We start from the raw sequence: 6,360 nt of genomic DNA, 5'->3' as shown, positions 1-6,360 counted from the left end.
TAAAAGTAGGATTTGCAATAACCACTAACAAATCTTAAAGACAATTGTTGAAGAGCATAGGAATTTATCTTAAAATCCCTACATTTGCACATAAACAACTATATGTTGCCTTTTTACAATGCATTTCTCCAAATATGATCAAGATCATTTATCCTAAAAATAATAAAGACAAAAATACCATTGTAAATGTAATTTATTCCAAAGTTCTTTTAACTTAGTTATTTAAGTTGTTGTAATAAATAAAAACTATGTTTTCCAATTATAATTAAGAAACATAAATGATTTCATTATTATACATATATTCTTCTTTTTTTCTTTCTTAATTAGCATTTTTTTAGGAGTAGTCAATTTTTAACTTAAGAATTACAATTAAATTTTTAAAACTTTTTTGTGGCCAATGCCATGAGTTCCTATTAGTTTATTATATAAGACAACTTGAATATAACACAAAGAGACAAAAAAGTCTTCTTATTGGCTATGAAAGGAATGCTAGGAATTGTAAGGAACATAAAAACAAAAAAACTAATAAATATAGGAACATGGAAATGTAGAAATATGGGAATGAAGGAGCATAGATGATTAAGGAAATGGATGATTGTAGTACCCAATGACACAAGTTTCTACTAGTTTGACAAATAATCTTTTATATCAATCTTAAAATTATTAACTTTTTAAAATCAAAACTTTTCAATCAAAACCTCTATGTTTCTTGCCATGGGGCATCAATTATCTTAGTATACATTGAAATTTGGTTCAACGAAGTCATCACCCCCCTCCCCCTAAAGAATGACTAATCCTCCGTAATAGCAATGAGAATGATCTCTGAAAGGAAACCCTAATCCAAAGCTGCAGTGGAAAATGAGAACAGTCGCCGTCGCCGTCTCCGCAGCTATCTCTCTGAGTGATGTTGTGTTGTGTTGCGTGGAAGACGCCCAAGTGGCAACCGATGCAGCGTGCCATGTGCCTTTGCAGGCGTTGGGACTGTTGCCATTTGGAATTTCTCGCTCCTCTCTTCCATTCGATGCCCCTGTATTCGCAAAACTATGGGTCATTGCGTGCGTGCACTAACGTTCGAAGTTTACAAAGTTGTTGGTGGGACGTTGTTGTATGAATAGCTTGTGGATGGAGACATGGTGGAGAACGGAGTTGAGAAACGTCTGATTAAGTTTCAGAGTTGGGTCTTTCGTGTATGAACCTTGGTGGGCAGATTTTGTGTTGTAGGTGTTGTGATCACGGCGTCGAGAGTTCGCGATTAAGTGGTACTTGTAGTGAGCACTACAGCAATTCGTTCTGTTTGAGTAGCGTATAATTTAGCACAATGTCCGCGGGACGGCGCGCTACAATTTATCTCGCATCCGCTCTTCGCTCTCAGTATGAGAATATATCCTCGACGGGGTTGCGCACATTGCGCGTGCCGCAAGTAAGGGTAGCTGGTGTTCATGGGTCCTCGGGAGAGGGCTCCACCTCTGGGGACACTTCCCTAGCTTCTAAGGGTCCATATTCGTCGAAGTTGAAGACCAGACGGGTGATTAGCTTTGATGGGCCGGATGTTATTGATTTCTTGCAAGGGCTAGTCACTAACGACGTGAGCAAGCTTGTGAGGGAGCCCTCGGGAGAGACACCTACTCCCTCGCCGAATGCCCCATTGGTTTACCAGCCCCCGTTGTATGCAGCAATGCTGAATTCTCAGGGCAGGTTTCTGTATGATTTGTTCTTGTATAAACCAAGCGCGGGAGCGGAGAAGCTGGATCGTTCCGGGTCAGGTCCTGGGAAGAGTAAGGATACGCCTGAGTTGTTGGCGGATGTCGACGCAGGCCTTGTTGATGAGATCATTGGATACTTGAAGAAGTTCGTCCCATTATCCCTTATCATATTCGCAAATTCTTGTGCATGCTTCATGTCCTTCTGGCTCTTCTTCTTCTTCTTCTTCTTCTTCGTCATTATCTAATTCATCGTGATTTATTATATATCCCCCCCCCCCCCCCTGCCCCCCCGAGACTGTTCCTTCCTTTCAACGTCCTTAGCTGATCCGCCTTTTGTTGTCGTCATTGGTTCTCTGTGTGGTCAAAGACTCTGACCTCTCATCAATTGAATCTTCTTGATTTGAGCCACGGGAAGTAATGTCGCAATTGAGCTCAAATTTGAGAGGGATTGTTTCAACACACTCCTTCTTTCCATTAACTCTTGCATGATGGCAAATGATATTCGGTCTTTAACAACAAGTCATACCCCTCAAGTACTAGGATTCTTTATTTGATAAGTTACCACCTCTTGTAGTGGACAATAGGTTTCTAAGAGTATAATGGGAATCAATGGTAACGATCTCTAAGCAATGTATGTCAGGAAGGGCAAACTTTTCGCACTCATGAACTTAAGCGTGTTGACAGACAAGTATTTACGATTACTATTAATGAATTTGTCCGCATCTACTAGCGATGTGATGTTTAAGTATGGACAAGCTATGGTTATGGAGTCTCACTTTCGAGATCCAATTTACTGTTATGAATTCCCATGTTTCAGAGCTTTCAAGAGGAAAAAAAAGTCTGGCTATTTAATCATGAGTGCCGAGCTTCATGTTTTCTGTAGAGCTCATGGCTGCTATGAGAAATGGTCATCATTTTTTGAAACTGCCATCGAAGCACCTTTTTACTTGGTAGTCATTCATTCCGAAATATTTTAGTTGATGTCCTTTACTGAAGTTGTGGAAGTTTCATTTTTATGACTGGCATTCTTACACTTGCGCCTTTTTGACTCACAGGCATATTTTACGGAAGAAAATTGAGGTTAAAGACGTTTCAAAGGATTTCTCAGTGTGGCAACATTATGGGGGAACTTTAGCGGAGAAGCCAGATAACACAACTGAATCCGAGGCTGGAGCAATTGGGTGGGGAGGCACAAAGGATGAGAGTGCTCTGCGTTCATCCGAAACAAGTGGTGATGAATGGCTTTGGTACAAGGACCCACGGCTGAGCACCTTGGGGCTGCGAGGCGTCTTCTCAACAAGTGCTCTACGTACGCATTCACTGTCAACCAAATGATCCTCTGTAGCTTCACTTAAGCAGTGTGAATCTTTTGGAAGTTATATATGCAATCAAACTGTTTTCATTCATCTATTATTCCTGAACTACTTGATTACTCATGTTCATAATTTCTAATCACCTGTGCTAAGAATTGGATAAGTTTTGGGTTTGTAGCCCCTTTGGTGGAAGCTGGCACGAAAGTAGAAGAGGACTACTATCTTTTGTGGAGAATGGAACAAGGAGTTGCAGAAGGTTCCACCGAGATTCCTAAAGGTTGGCTGCCGTAGATCATTATTAGCCTCTTTGTAGACACTTGGTTCTTCATTCTTGAATACCTCAACTGTTTGTCCTGGATGAACATATCTCGTTTGTGATGCTCACGACTTTATAGACTCCTTTTCAGATTTGCTTTATTTTCAAATCATCACTATATCTATATCCTGTTTTACAGTTGCCATACGAAATTTCCTGTTATGTTATACTGCAGAACAGTCAGCAACTTTCGATCTTTAGTTTGACTCCTGACGTGCGTAAGCTAATGACATATTTCCAGGTGAGGCCATACCACTGGAATACAATCTGGCAGGATTGAACGCAATCGACTTCAATAAAGGATGCTACGTGGGCCAGGAACTTGTCGCACGCACCCATCATCGAGGTGTAATTCGCAAGCGAGTTATGCCCCTTAACTTCGTACAGGCCAATGGAGAGGGTATGCTGTTCCCCAATTCCCAATGCAGTCCTTTTACACGTGTACTCTTTTTTTCACTGGCTTGTTATGACCTCTTTCTACGACTTGAACCTCTTTTCCTTACTGACATGGCTCATAATGTTAACTTCCATTCATCGTTTGATGTTGAGAGTTCTCAAATACCTGTAGCCCATAATTCGCTACCTCGAATGACTTTGTACAACTAGTCGGGTATTGCTCCTTCAATTTCGATCTGTCTTTCTCACTGCAGTCCACTATCGTTCACGTAGAAGCACAAGATGCCGTTACCCCTGGCGCGGATGTGGTGGACAAGAAAGCTGGGAAGAAAGTTGGTAAAGTCACGACGGTGCTGGGTCCAAGAGGCTTGGGCTTGATACGGCTTGCCTCTGCCAGCGATGGAAGCGAGTTGTGTATCGAAAACCAGGAAGACATTCACGTGAAGGCTGTGCGACCCAAGTGGTGGTTTAGCGAGTGGGGTCATGAAGATGAGGGTCAAGCTGCTAGCAATGCATAGCCTTGAAAGCTTCTTGGAGACTGAGAACTTGAAATTCTTCACAAGTTTAGAATAACCGTGACCTTTGCAGTCATGGAGTGCGTCTTATCGGGTGAGTTCCTGGTGAGTTATTGTGCAAATGAAGATGGGTACCTCTCAAGCTGTTGCGTGATGCCCGTGATGTGTAGATAATTCATGAAAAACTGAGAAAGCGGTTTGAGCACCGCCTCTGACAAGATGTAAGGAGCATGACAGTCTCTCGTTTGATCCGCTTTCATGGATCCTTACCTCGAGTTGATTGTATCCTCAATGAAATAAGCTAAATTATGCATCACATTCTTCCTGTATTGATACCTGCATTCCTCAGGTTTCTATAATTGGACCATTGTTAGGAGCCATTGGGCAGTGGAAAGTGGAGAGTATGGGCTCTTAGTTTATCTTGCAAACCTGATAAACATTACATCTGCTTTCCTGAGGGTTTGGTGTATGTAAGTGTCTGGGCATATATAGATATATACATGTATATATATATTTCAATCACCTCACCATGTAATCATTTTTTTCTACATAGAATTCAGGAAATAGATTTTATGCACACCACATTTGAAAACATGCTATAATGCATTTTGAAGCTGTAATTTATAAAAGTTAAAACATTTAATGAACCTCGAGGTTTCAAGTATGTAAGCAATATTTTCAAGCGAGCGTCTCCTTCTAAGTCAATAATTGATTCTGAGTTTTACTAATTTTTATGGGATGTTTTTGAAAATCTTGTAGTCTTACTATAGTATCTTTTATTATTTCATCTTTTCTTTTTTAATTTAAACAAAAATTTATTGCACATTCCAAAAATAATAATTAATAATTTAAGTAAAAATTATGGTCAACTCATTGAATTCCCTTGCACCATTTCGTGTCCTTAAGATTCATTACTATTGTGAAATATTCCAATTCCTTGTTCTTTGGGAAGGCTACTCACAAACTTGACTTTAGACTGATTATTATTTTTAGTTATAAAATCTTTTATTATAAGTATTGTGTAATTTAATCTCTCTTGATGAATGAAAATTAATAGAAATAAAAGTGAAAATGATACAAAAAATGTCATTTATGATTAAATTTCTCTTAGATATTTATTAAAGTATCATTCATTAATCCCTTAAACTTCTTAAAATCCAAAGAACTTTTTGGCCGTTTTGAACATTTTACATGAAGTATCAAAATTTTGTATTTTTATCAAAAAAATAAATAAATAATAAAATAATAAAATAATAAAAAAAAAGATAGTAGAAATTTTTATGAATATGAATTTTATGAAAATTTTGGAATTGGTTATGGTGTTTTTTAGATTTAGATCCCAATAGGAGAGGATTGGGCAAGTACCTACCCCAATCACATAACTATAATTGCGGGCAATTTTGCAGGTTGTATTTTTAACTTTATATATGTGTATATATGTATATATATATATATATATATATATTCTCCTCCTCCTAAAACATATTAAAATGCTTCTACCTACAGTCCATTTTTAAGTATAGATTTTTTGAAAACAATGTTGTTTTTTCAAATAATTTCTTTGTTACTACTTTTTCAACTCTCTACTTCTTGAAAACAATTTAGTTAAAAGTGTTATATATGTCTTCTTTTTCTAAGATTTTATATGCATGTGCTCAACTTGAGGATATCTTTTAAAAAAATATTCTCCTAAAAAGTTTAGAACCACAAGTAGGAATTGTGTGTAGCACAAGTCTCACTATGCCTTTTGGGCAACACCAAAAAAAACTTTTCCCTCAACTTTGAATGTTATGATCTCGCACATGCAATGACTTGAGTACCTAATATTCAGTAGACACACCCTATTATAAGTTAGGAACAAGATCTTATAGTAGAAAATGTTGAAAGATTTGAAAGTCATTTTCTTGAAAGGGGTTTTTTTTTTTTGACAGTTTTGGAGATTAGACAGAAAGATAACACAAGGAACTTTAGAGATTAAAAATCATGCATGTTGTCAATGTCATACATACAATAACAAGGACATAACTTGAAGCTTCAACATACAAATTAATACAATGAAGAAAATTAAATTTTATTAATATAATATCAGTATAATATATTAAAAATAAGTTTTACCC

At 37.6% G+C, this 6,360-nt stretch overlaps 1 protein-coding gene across 2 annotated transcripts; it reads left to right on the top strand.

Moving 5' to 3' along the window:
* Positions 1–899: 899 nt before the first annotated feature.
* On the top strand, positions 900–4,572 carry LOC112293698 (putative transferase At4g12130, mitochondrial). 2 transcript variants are annotated; one of them, XM_024543429.3, is made up of 5 exons: positions 900–1,848; positions 2,759–3,012; positions 3,195–3,293; positions 3,574–3,732; positions 4,002–4,572. In XM_024543429.3, exons 1-5 carry the CDS (start codon positions 1,319–1,321, stop codon positions 4,244–4,246), a joined length of 1,287 nt encoding a protein of 428 aa, XP_024399197.1. In that variant the 5' UTR covers positions 900–1,318; the 3' UTR covers positions 4,247–4,572. The 2 variants fall into 2 exon arrangements, with proteins under 2 accessions (XP_024399197.1, XP_024399203.1); XM_024543435.3 differs by having other exon boundaries at positions 1,023–1,848; positions 3,983–4,572.
* Positions 4,573–6,360: the final 1,788 nt, after the last annotated feature.

The sequence above is a fragment of the Physcomitrium patens genome, chromosome 2, assembly GCF_059467195.1.
Source record: "Physcomitrium patens ecotype Gransden chromosome 2, ASM5946719v1, whole genome shotgun sequence".
Taxonomy (NCBI): domain Eukaryota; kingdom Viridiplantae; phylum Streptophyta; class Bryopsida; order Funariales; family Funariaceae; genus Physcomitrium; species Physcomitrium patens.
This window is presented reverse-complemented; position numbering and strand designations above follow the sequence as displayed.

Excerpts from the sequence above, each read along its gene's own strand:
- LOC112293698 (XM_024543429.3), top strand. The coding sequence starts at position 1,319 with ATGTCCGCGGGACGGCGCGCTACAATTTATCTCGCATCCGCTCTTCGC. Across the intron at positions 1,849-2,758 it reads ATCATTGGATACTTGAAGAA|GCATATTTTACGGAAGAAAA; the intron begins GTTCGTCCCATT and ends TTTGACTCACAG. Across the intron at positions 3,294-3,573 it reads TTCCACCGAGATTCCTAAAG|GTGAGGCCATACCACTGGAA; the intron begins GTTGGCTGCCGT and ends ACATATTTCCAG.